General features: G+C 37.4%; 1 protein-coding gene across 1 annotated transcript; it reads left to right on the top strand.

Annotated features, from left to right (window-relative positions):
* Nucleotides 1–252: 252 nt before the first annotated feature.
* On the top strand, nucleotides 253–19,396 carry LOC128687562 (stromal membrane-associated protein 1). Its single transcript, XM_053775042.2, has 7 exons — nucleotides 253–436; nucleotides 1,534–1,667; nucleotides 2,731–2,952; nucleotides 11,600–11,813; nucleotides 12,121–12,515; nucleotides 15,958–16,065; nucleotides 16,692–19,396. The coding sequence occupies exons 1-7, from the start codon at nucleotides 319–321 to the stop codon at nucleotides 16,911–16,913; spliced, it is 1,413 nt and encodes a 470-aa protein (XP_053631017.2). The 5' UTR covers nucleotides 253–318; the 3' UTR covers nucleotides 16,914–19,396.
* The last annotated feature ends 3,700 nt before the right edge of the window (nucleotides 19,397–23,096 follow it).

Genomic DNA, 23,096 nt, shown 5'->3' on the forward strand with positions numbered 1-23,096 from the left:
ATCAAGGTAAGAGTGAGAGAGGAGTATGATCAAGGTAAGAGTGAGAGGGGAGGATCAAGGTGAGAGTGAGAGAGGAGGATCAAGGTGAGTGAGAGAGGAGGATCAAGGGGGAGTGAGAGAGAAGGATCAAGGGGGAGTGAGAGAGTATGATAAAGGTAAGAGTGAGAGAGGAGGATCAAGGTAAGAGTGAGAGAGGAGGATCAAGGTGAGAGTGAGAGGAGGATCAAGGGGGAGTGAGTGTTCACGTCACTTATACTCCGCCATATTTGCTGCTGCTGCTGCTGCTACAGTGTTGTTGACACCGCCAGTCTGGGGGAAATGTCTACATTATCCGAGAGGGAGAAAAACAAGTTGGTGCAGGAAAAATGCCAGAGTATCCTCTCAGATCTACTCAAAGACGAAGATAACAAGTACTGCGTGGACTGTGACGCCAAAAGTAGGCGGGTTTTTAAACCTGTGAACATTACTGACAGCTCAGCTGGGTCTTGCTTCCTCCTGTACAAATACACATTATTTCCATAGTCTTTTAGGCATATAGGATATAGAGCATTTCTGGCAAAAAAGTAGATGTATTTGGGTTAGATGTGTTAAGAGTGATATTAGATTAGATTGATATTTTGTGTTGAGGTTAAATGTTCTTTATTTTCTCGTATGTAAATAATAAAAAAGTTCTTTTTTATTGCATGTACTTTATTATTTTTAAATATTTGACGATGATTGCTGGTAATTTAACAAATTATTGAGTTTTATTAAGGATGCAGAGCTGTATAGCCCTTGTGGCTTAGCGCTTCTTTTTGGTTATAATAATAATTGATTAAGGATGTGTTGAACCCGCACGAATTTAGTGTTTTTATTTTAATGTCCTGTAGGAAGTGCCTTCATGGGGGAGCTGAGAGGATCTCGATCCAAGGAACTAGATCAATTCTCTCCTTGGATCGAGCCAGATAGGGCTCCTGTAGGTTTAGCACTTCTGATTATATGGAAATAAGTCTTGACTTTTTTTTGGGGGGTTATCCTATGTAATTTACACCATGTATGATAATTGTACTTATGTGTACCTGACCCTAAATAAACTTAATATTGTTGGTCGGTATTATTATTTAAGAATTGTATTGATTCTGAGTCTTTAAGGCATTACCACACTGAGTTAGGTTCACGTGCAAATAGAAAATACAAGTATTTCGTTTCTTTTCTGCATTATACAGGTAATGTAGTTAACATAGAATAAAATATTGTTAAGAACGAAAGAAAGCCACTAGCATGCAGGGCATTTTGAGCAAAAATATATATATAAAAAGGAAATGCCTGTAACCGTTCGAGTGTAAAATACCCACTTTAATTTTAATATTAATTTTCCCCTTAAAATTCAGTTTAATGATATTGCTAATTAGCAATTGCCTTATTATAAAACTGTAGACTACATCATATTATGAACAAAATGAATTTTGTGCATTATTTTTTTTCAGTACAATTAATATTCAAGCTTTTTTTTTTCTAATATGTCTTGCATTGACAAATACATTATCTCAATAGGTCCAAGATGGGCATCGTGGAACCTTGGTATTTTCTTATGTATACGATGTGCTGGAATTCACCGCAACTTGGGCGTTCACATATCTCGAGTTAAGAGTGTCAACCTCGATACATGGACGCCTCAGCAAGTTGCGGTAAGTGTCTCGGAATACTTTACAACCTCTCCTCACTTAACCATGGATTTCTGTTCCTAAGATCACGTTGGTAAATAAATTCATCGCTAAATGAGGAGCATACTATAATGGTTTGTGTCAACCATCTTTGATACTGTTTTAGTGTCACCTTTGCATCATTTATAACATTACTGGTATATTTTTAAATGTTTATACATTAGTGTACTGTATATTGTAATAAACAGAATAGAGGAAATCAGCTATAATATACATTATTTAGGTATGCAAACTGGTCAGAGAGCCCATTGTAAGTCCGAGTGTTGGTAAATGAGTATGTCACAAAGTAAGGAGAGGCTGTATAGTTTTTTGAAGATACTATATACCTCTTGGTATACATTAAATTTTGTATTGTATACTTTATTTTGAACAGTATGCAGGTTAGATTAGGTAAAATTCATCAGTGGTGGGTCATATGATGACCCACCACTGGAGCTTTTGGTCATTTGACCAAGGCCTTCCACTGTCTTACCCATCCAAAATAGTATACAGTACAAAATAGTATACAGTACAAAATAGTATACAGTACAAAATAGTATACAGTATTTTATTCTCCAGAATGCCTCTAAATGGGGTAAATTCTCTCTCTCCAGAGCAACTCTGTATCGTGTGACTGTATGGCCCATAAGGGTTTGGCATTTGTTTTTATTAAAATCATGTTTTGAACACCTTTTCCAACAAACGTCAAAACTAAAATGACAGTACACTGAATTAATATAATGCACTTTATTAAAGTATATCTTGCAGAGAGAAGATTGTGTAATGGCCTCAGTATTTTAATGTGTACTACATTAAACTGTTTACATTAAGATATCAGGCATTGAGAAAGCTAAATACAATAGTATTTCATAAAAGTAGACAAATGTTAGAGATCCATGGAATGTATTTTTGTTTGTGAAAGAAAATGGGCAGATCTAATATGTCTAAGAAATTATTAAATTCCTCCTTCAAATCCTGCAAATACTCTACCTATTCACTTACTTGCTCATTTCACATATGTTTTTAAAATTTTTTTTATCATTGACAGTGTATCCAGCAAATGGGAAACAGCCGAGCTCGGGCTGTATATGAAGCTAACATTCCAGACAGTTTTCGACGACCACAAATGGACACTGCATTAGAGCAGTTTGTTAGGGCAAAATATGAAGCCAAAAAATATATTGCACGAGAATGGGTACCACCCCCCATGCCGAATCCTACTTGGGACTTGGAACTAGAAAAGCAGTTACGGAAAAAGAAGCGAGAAAAGGTAGGTATAACTGATCTTCACTTGAAACTGAAAAGGATGAAGAGGTCCAGGTACAGTGGAACCTCAGTTTTCGTCGAATTCGGTTTTCGACGACTTTTTTCATCAAAATTTTGTAACAGGTTTTGTTCATCACCTCAGTTTTCGTCCACCATACCAAACGTGTCTGCCTGCCCATGCCCACACAAAGCATCCCACGCACGCATTCTGAGTCAGTCGGGCTTTGTTTCTTGTCGAGTGAACATTACCCTGCGCTTTCATACAAAACATTTCATAAAAACCCAGTGTTTTTTGTGCTTGCTTATTGAGTGCAACTGCTAAATAAGCCACCATGGGGCCAAGGAAAATTCTGAGAAACATGATAGAAGTGCTTCGGAGGAGGAGGAGGAAGAAAGAGAGGAGAATGTGCCTTCTTCAGTGATTAAGGACATGTGTGCAAAGTGGAGTGAGTTGCAAAGTTTTGTGGAGAAATATCACCTTAAAGCTGTTACAAGCCATATCTGCAACATGTTCAATAACAGTGCTTTGTCCCATTTTAGGCAAATCTTAGAGATGCCAGAAACAGACCACTCAAGCTGGTCCTAGTGCCAGTAAAAGACAAAGAAGGGAAGTAACCCCAGATAGGGCCTTGATACCTGAAGTCCTTATGGAGGGGGGTTTCCCTTTCAAACAATAACCTCTCCTTCCTCTCCCCTCCTTGCTGTCTTGCGTATGCCAACAAGAGTCTTCAATAAAGGTAAAAGTTATGTTAAATGTTCATATATCCATTTCATTAATCCTTTATATTTATTTCTCATTGTTTCCTGTATGTAAAGCTATAGTTATTCTCTATTAATGTATTTTTTGTTAATACTTTTGGGTGTCTGGAACGGACTAATTGGATTTACATTATGTATTTCTTATGGGAAATATGGCTTCAGTTTTTCTTGAATTCGGTTTTCATCAGACTTTCTGGAACAAATTAACCCTGAAACTGTTCAAACGTAGATGTACATTCACTCGTGTGGTGCTCCAAATATTTTGAAAAATAAAAAAATCTTCTTTTCTTTTAAAATGAAGAGTACATTTTTCTACATGTTATAGGATTAAAAAAAGTTTTAGGGTCAGTACTTACCGAGATATAAAACCGTGAAGTTGGCTCTGGATGCTCACCTGATGGCAACATCGACTCCTGCCGCTTGCAGAAGTGTTGCCGATGTACCTTTTTTTTCTCGTTTTTGTTTTAATTTATATATTTTTATGTTCTGATAATTGCAATTTATAATAGTTCTTGTGATTTCATAGCCAATCTTTGTTCTGACACTAATATTAGGTGCTGAAATAGTGCTCAAATAGTCACAATCACATTGACTGGTGAACATTTACACATGCTTGGGTTATTTACTATTGTCTAGAAATATATGCAAAGTATTTATAGGTCCCAGCAATATTTTAGATACCCTGGCATATACCTTGAAGCATGGTGTTATGAAAGGCATCCCTATACTGTTGACAGCCCAGTGACATTTGATAAATGCCCACTTCTCCAACTAATGCTCTCTGTATTTGTTATCACTGTTACACACAAACATGTCTTGTCTCTGTCTATCAATCTTTGCCTGGAATTTTTGGGTTATCCTAGGTAATTTACACTGTATAATAACTGTACTTATGTGTGCATGTGAGAGAGACATAAATAGACAGATATAGACAGATACAGAGATATAGATAGACAGCCAAAGCCAGCCAGCCGGCCATCCGGCCAGCCTGCCGAATACATAAGAAAGAAGGAACACTACAGCAGGCCTACTGGCCCATGCAAGGGAGTTCCATGTTCTCCCCCTCCCCCCAGCTTAGACCATTGACCCACTTAGTCAGGTCACATGCACTGAAGGAAGGAGCATGACATCAGACCTAGTAGCACAAGCTAATCAGGTCCAACTCACGCCCATCCACACTCACTCGTGTATTTAGCTAACCCTCGCTGTATTTGTTATCACTGTTACACACAAACCTACCTGCCTGCCCGCCTGCCTGCCTGCCTTATAGTATATCAAACTCCTTGAAGAATGGTGTTATGACAACTGTGACATTTGATAAATGGGCACTTGGGGAACCCTGGCTTTGTTTTCACTGATACACACAAACATGTTTGTCTGTCCGTCTGTGCCTGGAATTTTTGGGTTATCCTAGGTAATTTACACTTATGTATAATAACTGTACTTACATGTGCATGTGAGTGAGACAGATATAGATAGACAGATACAGATAGACAGATACAGATAGGCAGAGATATAGATAGGCAGAGATATAGATAGGCAGAGATATAGAGATATAGATAGGCAGAGATATAGAGATATAGATAGGCAGAGATATAGAGATATAGATAGGCAGAGATATAGATAGGCAGAGATATAGATAGGCAGAGATATAGATAGGCAGAGATATAGATAGGCAGAGATATAGACAGACAGATATAGACAGAGATAGATAGACAGATAGAGATATAGACAGAGAGCCAAAGACAGCCAAAGCAAGCCAGCCAGCCAGTCAGCTAGCCAGCCTGCTGAATACATAAGAACATAAGAAAGAAGGAACACTGCAGCAGGCCTACTGGCCCATGCAAGGCAAGTCCATGTCACCCTCCACCCCTTCTGGCTTAGATCAATGACCCACCTAGTCAGGTCACATCCATTGAAGGAAGGAGCATGACATCAGACCTAGTAGCACAAGCTAGTCAGGTCCAACTCACACCCACCCACACATGTATTTATCTAACCTATTTTTACTTTCCTCTTAAAATGGGAGTGTTAATGCGACATGGCATCAGTGAATCCCTTGTATTTGCCACGCTATTTGCTCTAGCTGGCACTCAGTTGAGCTGGTGCTCCCACAAGGTACTAAGTGCTCTCAGATTTTTTAATACTGCACACACTGAGTGCACAGACCCATTCTTTCATGTCTAGGCGACTCATGCCTATTGTGCCAAATTTGAAGGAACGAAAAATAAAACGTTGATCTACGTTTGGAGCGCTACACATACAAACGTAGATCTACATTTAGACAGTTCAAGGGCTAAAGATGAAAACCGAGGTTCCACTGTATTTACATTCTTAAATACAGTGGAACCTCTAGTTGCGAGTGTGTCCACGTGCGAGTTTTTCCAAATACGAGCAGTCGATGGGTCGATTTTTTGCTTCCATACACGTGCAAAATTTCCATAAGCGAGCAGACCTCAAGACAGGTTCCTTGACACTGGTGAGGGGCTCTTGCTCTTGATCTTGGGAATTGTATCTCATTTGTTTGTTGGGCTATCTTATTGAAACTTGGGCACTGTATGATGGAAAGATGCTTCTTAACATACACCAAAAATGAAAGAAATCTAAGCATAAATAATGGAGTTCACTTCTCAGCAATTAGCCACCCCTTAGCGGTATTTTCGTATGGTTTTTATGATTGTATTCTCGTTTTTTTGGTCTCATTTGATAGAAAGGAAGATGTATTACAGAAATAGATATGATTTTGATTGCTTTCACAATGAAAAGTACCTTGAAATTGAGCTCAACGTAGGAGAAATGAGCCATTGCTTGGCTATGTTTAAGAGTAAATAAATTACGTCACTGTCCATTCCAATATGCAGTCGTGAATGGGTTGACATTATTTATACAATTATTGCAATAACAAACAACAGCAAATCGTACATTTTTTGTGTGAATAAAAATTACAAATTATTTATATAATAATAATAATAATAATAATAATAATAATAATAATAATAATAATATGTATAATAATAATACATATAATAATACAGTGGAACCTCAAATTTCGAACATATCGCGTATCGAACTCTTCAAAAATAGAACCCTTTTTTCGAACCAACTTTGTCCCTATTATCGAACTCGCCCTTATATTCGAACCACCGGGTACCGGATCTGTCTGGCAGCTGGCTCTGTCTGCGTCCCCACGCAGGCGCCGTGAGCCATTCTGGTCTTGTTGATGCTTGAGTGAACACTAACCTGCGCTCTCATTCAAGCATTTTACGATTATTTCATTGTGTTTAGTGCTTGTGCGACTGTGAAATAAGCTACAATGGGCCCAAAGAAAGTGAGAAACACCATAGATGTGAAGAAGGAAATAATACAGAAATGGAATGATGTCCAAGGGGAATGTTCAAATGTTTGTGGAGAAGTACCACCCTGAGCAAGCTGAAACGAGCCATCTTTGCAATAAGATCAGTGACAGAACCATGTCCCGTTTTAGGGAAATCTTAAAGAGGCACCATAAACAGAGAACTGTGGACAGTTATTTTGAGAGACAGGGGTCCATTGACTCTCAGGCTGGTCCTAGTGGCATTAAAAGACAGAAAGGAAGTAACCCCAGAGAGGTCTTTGATACCTGAAGTCCTCATGGAGGGGGATTCTCCTTCCAAACACTAACCCCAACTCCCTCTCTCCTCTTCCCTATCTTCCAGATGCCATCACCAATCTTCAATAAAGGTAAGTAAAATGTTATTTTATATGTTTATTTAAATTTATTAATACATAATTGAACACTATATTTGTTGTTTGTATGTAAAACTATAATTACTCTCTGATGGGCTAGTAACCCCTTCTCCTGTATACAATTACTAAAAAAGAGAAGAAGAAAAACTTTATAAAACTGGGTTGCTTAAATGTGCGTGGATGTAGTGCGGATGACAAGAAACAGATGATTGCTGATGTTATGAATGAAAAGAAGTTGGATGTCCTGGCCCTAAGCGAAACAAAGCTGAAGGGGGTAGGAGAGTTTCAGTGGGGGGAAATAAATGGGATTAAATCTGGAGTATCTGAGAGAGTTAGAGCAAAGGAAGGGGTAGCAGTAATGTTAAATGATCAGTTATGGAAGGAGAAAAGAGAATATGAATGTGTAAATTCAAGAATTATGTGGATTAAAGTAAAGGTTGGATGCGAGAAGTGGGTCATAATAAGCGTGTATGCACCTGGAGAAGAGAGGAATGCAGAGGAGAGAGAGAGATTTTGGGAGATGTTAAGTGAATGTATAGGAGCCTTTGAACCAAGTGAGAGAGTAATTGTGGTAGGGGACTTGAATGCTAAAGTAGGAGAAACTTTTAGAGAGGGTGTGGTAGGTAAGTTTGGGGTGCCAGGTGTAAATGATAATGGGAGCCCTTTGATTGAACTTTGTATAGAAAGGGGTTTAGTTATAGGTAATACATATTTTAAGGAAAAGAGGATAAATAAGTATACACGATATGATGTAGGGCGAAATGACAGTAGTTTGTTGGATTATGTATTGGTAGATAAAAGACTGTTGAGTAGACTTCAGGATGTACATGTTTATAGAGGGGCCACAGATATATCAGATCACTTTCTAGTTGTAGCTACACTGAGAGTAAAAGGTAGATGGGATACAAGGAGAATAGAAGCATCAGGGAAGAGAGAGGTGAAGGTTTATAAACTAAAAGAGGAGGCAGTTAGGGTAAGATATAAACAGCTATTGGAGGATAGATGGGCTAATGAGAGCATAGGCAATGGGGTCGAAGAGGTATGGGGTAGGTTTAAAAATGTAGTGTTAGAGTGTTCAGCAGAAGTTTGTGGTTACAGGAAAGTGGGTGCAGGAGGGAAGAGGAGCGATTGGTGGAATGATGATGTAAAGAGAGTAGTAAGGGAGAAAAAGTTAGCATATGAGAAGTTTTTACAAAGTAGAAGTGATGCAAGGAGGGAAGAGTATATGGAGAAAAAGAGAGAAGTTAAGAGAGTGGTGAAGCAATGTAAAAAGAGAGCAAATGAGAGAGTGGGTGAGATGTTATCAACAAATTTTGTTGAAAATAAGAAAAAGTTTTGGAGTGAGATTAACAAGTTAAGAAAGCCTAGAGAACAAATTGATTTGTCAGTTAAAAATAGGAGAGGAGAGTTATTAAATGGAGAGGTAGAGGTATTGGGAAGATGGAAGGAATATTTTGAGGAATTGTTAAATGTTGATGAAGATAGGGAAGCTGTGATTTCGTGTATAGGGCAAGGAGGAATAACATCTTGTAGGAGTGAGGAAGAGCCAGTTGTGAGTGTGGGGGAAGTTCGTGAGGCAGTAGGTAAAATGAAAGGGGGTAAGGCAGCCGGGATTGATGGGATAAAGATAGAAATGTTAAAAGCAGGTGGGGATATAGTTTTGGAGTGGTTGGTGCAATTATTTAATAAATGTATGGAAGAGGGTAAGGTACCTAGGGATTGGCAGAGAGCATGCATAGTTCCTTTGTATAAAGGCAAAGGGGATAAAAGAGAGTGCAAAAATTATAGGGGGATAAGTCTGTTGAGTGTACCTGGTAAAGTGTATGGTAGAGTTATAATTGAAAGAATTAAGAGTAAGACGGAGAATAGGATAGCAGATGAACAAGGAGGCTTTAGGAAAGGTAGGGGGTGTGTGGACCAGGTGTTTACAGTGAAACATATAAGTGAACAGTATTTAGATAAGGCTAAAGAGGTCTTTGTGGCATTTATGGATTTGGAAAAGGCGTATGACAGGGTGGATAGGGGGGCAATGTGGCAGATGTTGCAAGTGTATGGTGTAGGAGGTAGGTTACTGAAAGCAGTGAAGAGTTTTATAAAATGTATTTTTTTGTGTGAATATTTTTGGGTTTCTAGAACGGATTAATTTTATTTCCATTATTTCTTATGGAAAATATTGCTTCGCTTTTCAGACTTTTTGAATTTAGAACTAACTCCTGGAACGGATTAAGTTCGATATTTGAGGTTCCACTGTACCATGTTGCACAGCATTGTCTCATTAATATGTAATTTTTTTTGTTTGTCATCATTAAATTTTTTTTGTCATGTTAAGTGGGTCATTCAGCACCAAACATTGTGGAGGCTTGATACTCCTCTTGTCTTGGTCATCTCTTAACCCCCCTCATGAGTTGATTTTATTGATTTATTAATTTTGCCCATTTTGACATTAAAAATAGTGAGATTTTTAAAGTGATTTATTTATATACACAGTCATCTTGTTAATTAAAGAAGAGACAACAAGTGTATATGGCATATATTGTGTACTGTATCACAGAATCTTGTCTTTGAGGGTACAGTAGACCGTCGTTTAACATGGTAGTTATGTTCATGAAAACACCATGGTAGTTTAAAACCGTATTAGACAAACTGGAGAGCTTATGGGAAAAATAGGGTTACGTTTCTGAGAGCCCCCAAAAAGCCCAACAACTTTTTTTTTAGACCAACAGATCTTACAAAAATAAAAGTGAATATGTAATTGTAGTTCATTGTCGTGATGTATTATGTTGTTTTTACTTTGGGTGCTGGTGTTTGTGGATGATTGTGGAGAGTTATGCTGTGGCCCTACTGGGCTGAGGTGGATGGTAGAGGGTCTGGTACTGAAGTCAATGGTTGTACTGGAGTGTGCATAAGTCAGTCAAGTCAATAAGTCAGCCAGTCAAGTCAGTAAATCAGTAAGTAAATCAGTCAAGTTAGTAAGTCAGCCAGTCATCACACAAACTCATATTTACTCATATTTACCTAGCAGTGGATGGTCCTACTCACGTATGAACCCAAGGCTGGGACAAGGGTAGTGGGAGTAGTGGAGGGTGATGGGGGATGGCAATAGGTCTCCCCCATTGGCTCACTGGTCTAACCCACAGCCAGGCAGAGTGTACCCCATGGGCAAAGCTCCAAATTTTTTCCCTCCCGCAAACTGAGCCATGTTAAGTTAATTTTACGAAGTGTTATACAAAAATATGCTGCAATTCTTCAATAGTGCTATAACCAAAACATGCCAAACAAAACAGTGTTAAACGATGGTCTACTGTATATTATGTGCCCTCAACCAACCTGTCTGCAACATGTATTATCTTGAAAAACATGTACTGTATATACTCTGTAGGCATATTTTTCTTTGAATATTATAACACTGTAGTTTATGGTAATAGTGTAAAATTGTTAGGTAAATTCCTTTAATGAGAAAATAAAATCCCCCATGAAGGGTTAAAACGAGGTCACTGCTTAATCAGAACTCTGGAAATGACTGTACTGATGGTGGCAGCCATGCTGTGTTGGTAATATATTTTTACCGATGAAACAGTGATTGGAATTCCCAGTAATTGGCTTTTCATGTGAAAATACTCTTACTGGGTACTGCCACTGTAATGTAGTGTAACACAAAGATAATATGAGACATCCATTTAAACAAGTGATAAAGGAGTTCAAATAAATCTAGAACATAGCTGCATAATGTATGTATGGTGATACCACAGGAACATGGTTATACGTACTTATACGTATTATCTTCATAATTAGATTCCATTGAAAGATCAGTAATGTACTCATTTCTAAAAAGGTGTTTCTTAGATGCTCTCTGGATCCATTTTTCTATACAACCCATGTTCAAAGCTCTCATGCATCCCAACCTAATCATTTTGACCCAAACTTTAAACTGGCAAGATGCAACTTTTATCGAATCTAGGGATCATTTTCCTTGAGCTTTTCTCCCAGACCAGGCCTACCCATTAGCAACCTCACTAGTCAGGACTGCTTCATGCAGTCCTTCCTGCAGGATGCTCAAGCTTTTGTTGCGAAAATCCCCCTTTGCCCTCCTCCTACCCTTTCCTGGCCTTTCCTTGGGGTATTTCTAGCTTTTCCCCCATTAATGATTATTGCAATGATTACTCTAGGCCAGTGGGACAGTAGAATTGCCTTCTACTATCAGTGGCCGTAGCAACACAAGAGGCTCCAGTGTCTCCCCCAAACCTTTGCCAAAAGCGCCTGGGAGTAAAAGCTCGTCTCCTTCCCCATCCACATTGGCTAAAAATGCCACGTCCTCGGCCAAGGCAACCACCACTACAACCACCACCACCAGCAGTGCAACACAAGATCTTTTAGGACTTGGTTAGTACTGCTATTATATTTTTTAATTAATTAAAATTGTGCCTTCATAGTTTTATTTAGAGTGGGGTTTTTAAGTTCTTAGCCTTCCTCATAATTATTAATCAGTAGCTTTATGATTTAACACTAACTCCATTAATTTTATCATATTTATATTTTAAATCATGCACTGATGTAATGAAAAGTACAGTAGTATGATCATCTTTAATAAATGGATGATCACACTGTAGGTTATTTTTTTTTTTGTAAAGAAATCTGTAAACACTAGATTTACCATGAATCATTATCTATATTAGCATTTTTATTTTAGATGCCTTGTCAACAAATGGAACGACTAGCGATAATGCTGATCCCTTTGGAGAATTCCTGGCAGCACCAGCCAGTCAGTCCAGCAGCATTAGTAGTGCACCCAGCATAGCCTCCTCTATTCCACCTACTTCAGGTGATTCAACTAAGGCTGATGAAGAGAACTTCTTTAACCAGAAGTTACCTGAGGGTGGCACAGATAAGTTGACTAAAGACTCTATCCTTGCTCTGTATGGCCAGGCTCCTGCACAACCTCAACCGGCAAGCATATTTGGTGTTCCTAGCAATGTATATATGGCAGGGCCGCCTCCTGGACAATCTATGGGACAACCCCCTCCTGTAATGCAGAATGGTGCACTGATGTCACAGCAACAACAAAATGTGATGTTTATGACTCAGGTACGTTAATGAATAAAACTGTGCTTCTTTTATGAGAGAGAAATTGTACATGATATTTTTAGAAAGAGATGCATATTAATTGATGCATAAATTAGAGAATTAGGAGTTTATTAAAGGGAATGTCTGGAAATACAATAGCTGTCAAGGTTATTGACGGATTTTGCTGAAGAACATTTTTATTCTAATCAGTGATAGTTAAGAATTTTTAGATGTGTAATTTTTTCAAAATGTCATGGAATCATAACTAATGCACATCTAGGTATAAAATAAACATAATTCTTCCAGCATAATCCTTAATATTAACTAAGAGAAGATAGTCACCATGTGGCTAGGGATATGTTGTGTATCTTTATATGTGTATGCTTCTAAACTGTTGTATTCTGAGCACCTCTGCAAAAACAGTGATAATGTGTGAGTGTGGTGAAAGTGTTGAATGATGATGAAAGTATTTTCTTTTTGGGGATTTTATTTCTTTTTTTGGGTCACCCTGCCTCGGTGGGAGACGGCTGACTTGTTAAAAAAAAAAAAAAACTTTCTCTCCTGTTTTACACTTAAAGTTTATTACCATTATAGTTTATTATCATTGGAATGAAACTATGCATTTTTTATTTGTTTCCTGCCAGGGACAAGTGACCAGTTGAGGAAAACATTCACTTGCTAAATTTATAGCTGTCTTTCCAGTAAGGTTAATGATGACCCACCAAACCATAACTTTTTCACCTAACTTTTCAAAGTGCAGGCCTAGTGCATCTCGCCACAGAACACAAATCCAGGTGACCAGTTTACCTGAATATTTTCATAGATTACATTGCTCACGCTTCAACTGGACATAAATTTTCCCAAACCACCTGTTTCTACTAACTTTGTTCTAACACTTTCATGCATGCTTGCTGGATGTCTGTAAGTGGGTATTTTTTAACCCTTTCAGGGTCCACAGGCCCTCTCAGAGACTTGTTCTCTGGGTACCCCCCAATTTCCCCCCCCCCCCCCAAAAAAAAAAAAAAAAAAAATTTTTCTTATGAAAAGATAGAGAATCTTTTCCCCGATCATGATGACACCAAAAGTATGAAATTTGTTGGAAAACTTACGGAATTATGCTCTCGCGAAGTTAGCGGTCTCGACAATGGTTTATGCATCGGCGATTTTGCCCACTTTGAGCCCTATTTTCAGCCAATTCCAATGTACTAGTCGACAAAAATCATACCTATTTTGCTAGAACTCCATTTTTTCTATCGAATGAGTACAAGAAACCACCCATTTACCGATTTCAACTATCCAATACAGTGGTCAGAATTTAGCAATTTTGCCAATTTCACACAAATTTCAAAAGATGCCAATTTCCAAATAGGGTTCAGAATAAACAAGAAAGACATTCCTGGCACTAAAATAACATTTCCTCTGTTCATTAGTCATGTCTCCACACCCCTCTTACATTCTTTTGCTTTCCATTTTGAATTTTTATTCTCGCAAAAAATAGAAGATTTACTGTTATGCAGACTACTGCATTAGTGTAGAAATGGTATAAATAATATCGGCGCACTTGTGAAAAAATATTAGACTCGCCAGTTGATGTGTATTGGACGCTTAGCATGATTTGTTTACTTTTGAACTTTGGTAAAAATCGAACATTTCTGCTACTTTGAGCTCAATTTCAAGGTACTTTTCATTGTAAAAACCAGTCAAAAATCATCTCAATTTCTGTAATATGTCTTTCATTCTATCAAATGAGACCAGGAAAACTAGAATACAACAATAAATACCATACGAAAATACAGTGCAAAGTCGCTGTTTTAATCCAAAAACACGGTCAAAGTTTTTTTTTTTTTCTCATTACACACTGTTTGCTGCAGGATTTTTTTTATACTGCGCACACTGACCACATAGTCCCATTCTTTCATATGTAGGCCTACCAGCTTTCTCTCACTAGATTTGAAGGCGCTAGAATTTATGAGTACTAGTACGTCAAGGACCCTGGCACGTAAGCCGTACTAGTACGGCCGAAACCCTGAATGGGTTAAACATTAAGCAGAATGTAAGTATTTTGTATGTTGAAAGAGCAATGACATTTAAAATAAAAATGATAGGGAAATGCAGAGTAGGACTATTTTATTTATTGAAATTTTTAAGCATAATTTTCCAAAATTGTAACTTTTTTTTTTTTTTTTTACAAGTCGGCCATCTCCTACCGAGGCAGGGTGACCCAAAAAGAAAATATTTTCATCATCATTCAACGCTTTCACCTCACTCACACATAATCACTGTTTTTGCAGAGGTTCTCAGAACACAACAGCTTAGAAGCATATACATATAAAGATACACAACATATCCCTCCAAACTGCCAATATCCCAAACCCCTCCTTTAGAGTGCAGGCATTGTACTTCCCATTTCCAGGACTCAAGTCCGGCTATATAAAAATAACTGGTTTCCCTGAATCCCTTCACTAAATATTACCCTGCTCACACTCCAACAGCTAGTCAGGTCCCAAATACCATTCGTCTCCATTCACTCCTATTGAACACGCTCTCACGCACGCCTGCTGGAAGTCCAAGCCCCTCGCCCACAAAACCTCCCTTACCCCTTCCTTCCAACCTTTTCAAGGACGACCCCTACCCCGCCTTCCTTCCGCTAGAGACTTAAACGCTCTCCATGTCATTCTACTTTGATCCATTCTCTCTAAATGACCAAACCACCTCAACAACCCCTCTTCAGCCCTCTGACTAATACTTTTATTAACTCCACACCACCTCCTAATTTCCACACTCCAAATTTTCTGCATAATATTTACACCACACATTGCCCTTAGACAGGATATCTCCACTGCCTCCAACCGCCTCCTCGCTGCTGCATTCACAACCCAAGCTTTACACCCATATAAGAGTGTTGGTACTACTATACTTTCATACATTCCCTTCTTTGCCTCCATAGATAACGTTTTTTGTCTCCACAAAATTTTAAACATGCAGATTATATTACAAAGAGTTGTTCAAGGTTTTCTAGGAATTAGGACTCCCTGATGGCAAATCCTTTATTTACCTGGTGGGAAAATTACGGTCTTTGCTGTACTGGGTGGTCTTCGACTCCCTCAGGATGGCCATGACATGCAGAGACCAAACTAAACACTGCCCTGTGCATCTACAGTGTATGGTGACCCATAAACTTCTTGTTTTTTAATTTCTTTTAAAGTTGAACCTGCCTGTGGAATTTCAACCCTCAGGTGGACAACATGCTTCATTGGTAGGGAAATAGAAGCTAGACAGGTGGTGGTTCATTGGTCCAAGTTAAGAGGACAACAGACTGTTCTTGATCAAGTAACAGTTAGGTTCTTGGTCAGCTTTTTTCCATCACCGTCACATCGGGAAATGGCTCTCACATGACTGTGTATTGGCCACACAAGACTCACACACAGCATGTATGCATGTTATATTTGACATCTTTTTTCAGGCTGGTATACCAGGAGCAGCTGGTGTTCCTAACCCTTTCTTTGCCAATGGAATGCCTCAGGGTCTGCCCACAGCTATACAGCTTTCAGCAGCAAATCCATTTGCTCAGGTATTTATTTTATTACAGCTACAGTACTGTAAAGACTATAATTATAACTGTTCTTTCTTTCAGCACACCAGCCGTATCCCACTGAGGCGGGGTGGCCCAAAAGGAAAAACAAAAGTTTCTCCTTTTGCATTTAGTAATATATACAGGAGAAAGGGGTTACTAGCCCCATGCTCTTGAATTATAACTGTTATTAGTATTATAACATCCTTCTACCACCACTCTGCATCATTGCAGTCCACCACCCATCATCATTCCTTGGCACTTTTGGCACCCACCACTCATCAGTACTGTCATCCATTGCCAGTACTACAGTTGACCCACTGCCACCCATTATCATCCATTTTTTTTTCTTCTTCAGAATATGCTTTATGTTCTGTTGAATAATTTCGTAGGCATGGTCATGGTATAGTCTTATGGAATGTGTGCTTGTAGAGTAAAAGATAAAGAAAAATGCTATTGTGGTAACAAGTGGGTATTACAAAAATTAACTGCAAAAACTAACTGCTGGAAATGTATGCAGTGCACACACAGATATAATATGGTGCTGGTAATCTGATTTTTATCGTTTGTAGTGTGTAACTCGGCGTTGTGAATGTAGTGAATACTTAATTTTGCTATATTTTCAGATACAGTCTCAGATGGCAGGTCTCAACATTGGTGCCCAAACTCCAGTAATGGGCCAGGTTCATAATTTGGGAGGCGTGACCACGATGGTGGGAGGGATGAGTGTTGGAAGTGTGTCTGCCAGCCCGGTCACTGGCAGTATTCCCCAGCCAATGTCTGGCCCAGCTACGACTGCTGGCCTCGGAATGGGTACCACCACCCTGGCCACTAAACTTTGGCAATAACTAGGGTGTTATTTAGGACAGAGTATTATCACATCAACCTAATTTTGTGGTGCTACACAGTGGACTGTGATGAGCAAAGGCTAGGTATTGCAGCAGGTGAGTGGTTGGGAGACCTCTGTGATGAGCTGAGTATGGAATACAAAGGATAATAGACCATGCTGAGAGTGTTGCTGTGGTGGGTTGTAAATAAATAACCTACATTGAGTTTTTTTATTGTTACACATTCGAGAAAGAGATACACAGTTTTTTCCCATTATCCATTTTAATAGAGGGCTCTTGAGAGGTTTACAAGAATCATACATTGATGCAAGCTGGCCAGTTTGTTGCTTAATATGTTCAGTATAAAGAATTATATCGCTGAATAAAGTGAAATTGAATTACATGTCATTGATGCTTAGTTCTTTTTCAAATATGATTATATAATTTCTCATTAATGTAAGAAAACAAGTATTCATAATAATCTGCTGTCTTATTGTAAGATTGTTCATTTTAGGCTCATCAATTCATTTTTCTTACATTTGGCTGCACAGGCATTGCTAGTTAATTCTGGAAATACTTTCTTACCAAACTGAAAGAAACAGTATTGGATAATAGTGAAAGCACTGTATATCACCTGTGTATCAAAGAAGACAAACACTCGTTTCACTGGTTATTATTCCCTATAGATTATGAAGCCTTAAGGAGAAATTAGTTAAAATAGACTGCATTTTTGTATTGTTGATATTGTACTTTTGAAGAAAGTGAAGAATTCATTTTTTGAAATATATTATGCAGTATCCCTGTTTCAAGGAAACTATTGCTCCTTGCTTTTACATTTGTATTAACCATGCTCTCTCCAAATAGTAGATTTTGACAAAGTATTATATTATGTTGACCCTGGCTGGGTTTCCATTTTTGACATTTGGTTCTTCATTCTTTGGGTTTTTTGTTGCTGAGGTGCAACTGATCATGGGTCGTTTTTCTCATTTTTAGTAGTTTAATAGCAGTAATGTCCAGTTAAAAAAGTTGGTCCTTAATCTGTTGGAATGCTATTACACAGGTAATGTCTGCCAAAAATTGAACTGGTATGTCAATGGTTCTGTATATGAGAATGTGGATTGGTAAATCATTTTGTGTTGAGGTGCTATATGGTTTGGAGAGTGCATGGGCCTTACATGTTATACATTATTACTTATAATATTGCCATCTGTATTTCATTTGCATTGAGTATGTCAGGGAAAAAATTATGCCTCCATTCCTGTAATCCTATCAGAATTTATATTGTATTTTGTAGTACAAAAAATAATCCCAAGTAAATTCTAGTCATGGAAATTGAATTTCCATCTGTTAAAAGACAAAATAGCTGTGACAGTTTTTCTCTCATATACCTGGTAGTAAGATTCATTTTATAAGTTGGATCACAGAAAATTTATTTTATCAGAGACTTGCCCAGATTGCTCAGATATTAGTATGCAGTAAACTGCTAAACGTGTAACAATACTCATATCTTTTTCTTCTGCTGTGTATTTGTAAAGACTTGACTTGTGTAGAAGCTGTCATTAAAATCAACCGTAATATGTGAATTTATAGTCACCCTAATGAGAATTTTTTTTTTAATTTTTTATGCATGTGAAGGAAACAATTCTGAATACTAGCATTTTGGTTGAACAATGAAAAGCTTAAGCATTTTGGTACCTTCATACTAGTATGTGTGCATAAAGTGAGGGAATGAGTGATGGGTGGGCATATTGTGGTTCAGTAGATCATTTGGATTGTAATGTCCATGCACTTCTGAAAAGATAGCTAGGGAGTAAATTATGGTGATTGTGTTTTTCTTTGGGCCATTTTTGCCTTGGGAATTGGCTGATGTGTTCAAGTGGATGAAACAGTATTTTGATGGATGGGATTATATATAATGACATGAAATACAAGTGAATTTGGAACAAGTAATCTCTTGGTTAACTGCAATGTAGTAGTAGGGGGCTTATAGACAGGGCAACTGCACTCTCCCTGTGGAATCAACTTGGTTTTGGACCAGTCTTGTGAAGAGTGAATTTGTCATTGAACATAGCTATTAATATATTATTATTTGTTCAATCAGTGATTTGCATATGAAAATTTTCCTGTATTTTTACCAGTCTGTAGGATAATTTGAATTGATAACATGAATAAACAGCATTTCAATTCTAGCCAGAGATAATGCTCTATATGCATCCTAAATTTTAATATTCATACTAGATTTTTCCAAACTGTCCTATCAAAAATATATCACATTGTTTACAAGGGATCAGCAAATTTTCTAATAACAAACAGTAAAGTAAATGTGTGTTGCTTACATGTTTACATTTAAGCATATGTGAGCAGTACTTGGAAAAGAGACAGGAACTGTTTATTGCATTTATGAATTTCAAAATGGCATTTGATGGGTAAATAGGGAAATATTGTGACTGCAGTTCAATTATATAGAAAAGGTGGAAAGTTGTGTAGTTTTAAAAATAGGTTAGATAAATACATGAGTGGGTGTGGGTGGATGTGAGTTGGACCTGACTAGCTTGTGCTGCTGGGTCTGGTGCAGTGCTCCATCCTTGAGTGGAGATGATCAGACTGGGTGGGTCATTGGGCTACTCCGGGGGGGGGGGTCATTGGTCTAATTCAGGGGGAGACATGGACCTGCTCTGCATGGGTCAGTAGGCCTGTTGCAGTGCTCCTTCTTTCTTATGTTCTTATTATTTTTATGAGGAGATAGTCTCAGGTTAGTGACTTGTTCTCCCTTTCCTTGGATCAAACCCAGTTGCCTCATTCCCTAGACACTGTATGACCCCTACAGATTTATGTGTTCCCCTAAATATATAAAGTTAGGGTATATAAGAGAATTTTCTCCATGGGGAAGTGGAACAGAATTCTTCCTCCGTAAGCCATGCATGTTGTAAGAGGCGACTAAAATGCTGTGAGCAAGGGGCTAGTAACCCCTTCTCCTGTATATATTACTAAATATAAAGGGAGAAACTTTTGTTTTACCTTTTGGGTCACCCCACCTCAGTGGGATACGGCTGGTGCGTTGAAAGATGATGATGATATAAGAGAATTTCTAGGAAGGAATTTTTTGGCATTAGTACATTTTGCACAATAACCTGTTTTCCTAAAATGAATAAAAAAAGCACTGGACTCCTGTCCAATAAATATAGGATATTTATGCTGTTCTATTTTGGGCTTGAAGTTTCCTCATATGTTCTGTATAAGTTGTTAAAACCTTTGCGAGACACCAAATAAGCACATCCCAGTGATACTGATAATTTTTGTTATCAGTTTCTCTTCGCTAAGATATGATTTTTTAAAATATTCACAATAAAATATTTTAGATCTTCAAGGAGGTTAGAGATATTGCCATTACAGTGTATAGAAATACTAATTCTCAAATTTCCATTTCTGTTGAGTTCTACAGTTCATTTTCTTGCACAAAGCTTTATTGATGAACATATATAGGGTTTGTAAGTTGAATAAATTCTTAGTAAACTTATCAGATTCACTAATAAAGAACTCAGGACTCTGAGAAAACCAAAATACATTACGTTTAACTCATTTTTGGTGGTTCACATAATAATGCATATAGCAGCATATGATTATAGGTTTTCAATAAACATTAAATATAAAGAAGACCTATCATTTCTATAGATATTTTTGTTCATGAATTGATTAACTCAGTCATTTCATAATATAATTGTGACTGCTTTGAGAGTTCTACTCACAGCCTGGCCATGGAAGGATACAATATATTGACACTTAGGGGGCTTCACATCTTTCCATACATGAACAAAGACAGAGTACATAATCAACATATCAACCATTTGACATTAGTTGGGGAAATTTAAAAAAAAACTGATATAAAATATTCCAGTATTGTACACATTACTTAATACAGTTGAGAAGGAATTTCCAATGGCCATAGTCAATTTCTGAAAGTGCTGTAGAAATTTTCATTAATCATGTAATAGATTACAATATAGTTTTATCAGTTCTATGACTAAATTGACATCCTAGGGAAAATAGTGTTGTGGAAGTTCTCCAGCAAAAAATTTTTTGAGTGTTCACATGGAACCTTGATAAACACAAACCTACCTCATGGCAAACATTTAAGTTGATGTCTGTGGCCATGGAGGAAAGACATGATTTTCTTGTTGGTCCTCTCTGTAAAATATACATTTACAGGTGCAAGAAGTCCTCTCATTAGTCTTTTCTGCATTCATCTTTCAGAGCACATTTCAGTTGCAATCCTTAACTTGTTCAAATTTTAGTAGAAATGTGTTCAGCTGAGGCTTGATAGTCTTGTTCAAGGTAATGAAACTGGAGACATTACTGATAAAACATATTTGATGCATTTCTTACTTTATAATGGGGATCATTATAATAGATTTTCCGAATGTTTAATGCAACATTACTGTGATTATTTTAAGGATATTTATACTGTGTTACCATCAGAGTGAATACCACACGTGAGAATCTTCCTTAGTTGTGATAGGAGAAATATTGTGTTTCAGATGAAAGGACTTGCCTATAATTTACATCCTTATGAAATAAGTGCATTAATAAAATTAGTTGTGTAACATAAAAAAGAAGTCACAGTACCATGGCTGGAATAAGTTACAAATAACAAACACTTAGAGAAGAAACTTAATTGATATTTTTAAATCCACCCTGGACTATAGTCAAGTCGACATGACTCACGAAATCGTAATGACACGGTTGCAAACAAACCATACCACGAGCGGGGATAGAGCCCACGATCTGAGTCATAAAACTCCAGATTGACGTGCTAGCCACTGGCTAGCACATTAGTCTGGAGTTTTATGACTCTCAGATCGCGGGTTCTATCCCCACCCGTGGTATGGTTTCTATAGTCAAGTCACTTGATTATGGCCCAAGATGAACCAGAACATTGACAAAATTTTGTTTCAGCGTGCAGGTTATTTGTGAATTTCTAGAATTATTTGTGTTAGCTTCCTTCATATGTTCAGTGCCCAACAACTTGCCTGGTGCTTTTAGTACAGAAGCATAACACTTGTACTTTGCAATATCATTTGTAAATATGAGTCATTTTATTTGATCTATGAATGTGGGGGTATGAGTGTGGGTGGGTGTGTGTGTGTGTTGTGTATGTACTGTGTATATAAATTAGTAAATACATTTCTTGGAATTAAAAACACTGTTTATGCTTTTCCTTTATGTTGCAGTCTAAGCTGTTCATTGCTCATCCACTTTTAATGTCTAGCCAGCTCCTTTTTTTCTCCATACATGAGTTATGTTGTCACAAATCATTATCAGTTTGCTTACTAAATTTTATACATAGTTGTTCTGTGAACTTTAATAGAGAAGTAATCATCCCAATGAACAAGGTTTTGGAGGCATCAATTTACAACCCCATTAGATCAAGATAGGTGGCTCATTCATCATGCCAGTATTTGTTAGAGGCAGTGCAAAAATGGTCTCAAATTATATTACATAAAGTAGACTTTATTTCACAAAATTGGCTTTAAATTATATCAAGTGCATACCACAGAAATGGTCTCAAATTATAATGAGAGAATACAACAAAAAAAATTATCCTCTATTCATTGAAGAAGAAATTTTCCATTACATTACCTAAATGGTTAACTCGAACTGGGTACCGTAAATCCACAGAATAGTATTAGTAATGGTGAACTATAAATTCATGCATAATCTTAATTTTTAATTTTATTAATACTAATCAGTATTCACATACACATTTTGTAGCACTCACAGCTTAATGCACCTCAAAAACATCTTTACTAGACATTGTTATTGATAATTGTAAAAATCTTGTCAAGATATTTGAATCTGGGACAGATAACCATGAAATCTTATTTCCAGATGTTAGGTACTGACACAGATGAAAAAATAAATGAAAGCATGAATATAAGGTAATTTATCTCAGCTTTCTCTATTCTCCAGCCAATGTCCTCAGTGAGATTTTATAAAAAATTTGTACAAAATGGATAGTATGATGTGTGAATATCACATGTGCTGAACAACTTGCAATGTTGGATGGTTATTTATAGAAACAAAGCAAGAAAATGTAGAAGAAATATATATTATGTACAAAATTAATTAAAAATGTTTTACATAGTACTGGACAATGTGATAAAAATGACCGTAATTGTAGGAAAGACGTAAGTGTCTCTTCTGCTC

Source organism: Cherax quadricarinatus, chromosome 11 (genome assembly GCF_038502225.1).
Source record: "Cherax quadricarinatus isolate ZL_2023a chromosome 11, ASM3850222v1, whole genome shotgun sequence".
In the NCBI taxonomy this organism is placed as follows: Eukaryota; Metazoa; Arthropoda; class Malacostraca; order Decapoda; family Parastacidae; genus Cherax; species Cherax quadricarinatus.

Coding starts and splice junctions, on each gene's coding strand:
- LOC128687562 (XM_053775042.2), top strand. CDS start 319: ATGTCTACATTATCCGAGAGGGAGAAAAACAAGTTGGTGCAGGAAAAA. Junction 2,953..11,599: donor GGAAAAAGAAGCGAGAAAAG/GTAGGTATAACT, acceptor TGATTACTCTAG/GCCAGTGGGACAGTAGAATT. Junction 12,516..15,957: donor ATGTGATGTTTATGACTCAG/GTACGTTAATGA, acceptor ATCTTTTTTCAG/GCTGGTATACCAGGAGCAGC.